This window comes from Apaloderma vittatum, unplaced genomic scaffold, assembly GCF_000703405.1.
Source record: "Apaloderma vittatum isolate BGI_N311 unplaced genomic scaffold, ASM70340v1 scaffold31837, whole genome shotgun sequence".
NCBI lineage: Eukaryota > Metazoa > Chordata > Aves > Trogoniformes > Trogonidae > Apaloderma > Apaloderma vittatum.
The window spans coordinates 6,275-7,563 of NW_009728403.1; the positions used below are offsets into that span (position 1 = coordinate 6,275).

Genomic DNA, 1,289 nt, shown 5'->3' on the forward strand with positions numbered 1-1,289 from the left:
GGGAGGAAGGGCAGTACCAGGAAGGCAGAGAGATGCCAGAGCCGTGAGGATGTTCCAGGCACATGGAAGAAGAGGTGTCTGCTGTGGCCCACCCAGTCCCTGCCCTGTGTACTGCAAGAGGCAGGGCTGGGACCTGAGCTGTGGGCAGCTGGCGCTGTAATAGTGTCCTGGCCCTGGATGGGTGTCACCTGGCCATTGCAGTGACAACTCAGGGTGACACTTGCATTCCTGGTCGCAAGGGCAGGTTACTCACCAACTCAAGTTAATGGCTAACTGTGGGACAGCTCCTGCAGAAGGTGGAAGTTCAGCCATGCAAGGGCTGTGAGGAGCCCTCGGGGTTGGGAGCCTGCCCACCCGTTCCACAGTGCAAACTGGGAATGGTGTGGGGAGGCAGCAGCATGAATGGGGACCGCTGTGGAGTGCCTGATGCTGGGAGCCCCATGCTCCCATCCTGCTCCCCGCAGAAGACGTGCTCCTGGTTGCTGAGCTGTTGCTTAGCCCTTCAGGTAAGTGAGCAGCCAGAGAGATTCCACCAGAGGAGGGGGCTGAGCTCCTTGCAGGTGGCAGGGCAGGGGCCGCATCCTGCCAGGCAAAGGGTGCGTGGGGCTCTGGCTGGGATATGCTGGGAGGGGAGTAGTGGGCACTTCCCTGGGGCATGGTGGTGAGCATGCACCCGCTCGGGGAGGGCTGGGCACAGAGAGGCTGCAGCTCTGGGTGCTGCATGGAGTTACAACCACTCTCTTCCCCTGCCCAGCACCTGGCTGTACAGGCATCCTTGCTCTGCATCTTCCACCTCCTCCTGCTGCCCACCCTGCCTGAGGAGCCGTCCCATGCCCAGACCACCAGCGCTGGGGCATGGTGGTGAGCATGCACCCGCTCGGGGAGGGCTGGGCACAGAGAGGCTGCAGCTCTGGGTGCTGCATGGAGTTACAACCACTCTCTTCCCCTGCCCAGCACCTGGCTGTACAGGCATCCTTGCTCTGCATCTTCCACCTCCTCCTGCTGCCCACCCTGCCTGAGGAGCCGTCCCATGCCCAGACCACCAGCGAGCTGCTGGCACGCAGCCTCTTTGCCTGCGGCATCTCCACGGTGCTGCAGACCACCCTGGGCAGCCGGTGAGCACGGGGGACAAAGGGGTGGCAGCGGTTTGCAGAAGGAGGGTGATGCCACAGCAGTGAAGCTTTCTGCCCTCTCCCAGGGTGTGGGAAGACAGGCTTTGCCGGAGGTGGGAAGGAGCAGGACGACAACCCCTTGTCCTGCATCTCTGCACGGCTGTCCCCTCCCTGCCA

At 62.9% G+C, this 1,289-nt stretch overlaps 1 protein-coding gene across 1 annotated transcript in view; it reads left to right on the forward strand.

Moving 5' to 3' along the window:
* Positions 1–377: 377 nt before the first annotated feature.
* Positions 378–1,289, forward strand: part of SLC23A3 (solute carrier family 23, member 3) — a gene marked incomplete at its 3' end in the record, with an annotated part of 3,078 nt that continues 2,166 nt past the window's right edge. Inside the window, 2 exon segments of the mRNA XM_009874079.1 lie at positions 378–506; positions 955–1,115. Coding sequence (XP_009872381.1) covers positions 378–506; positions 955–1,115 — 290 coding nt within the window.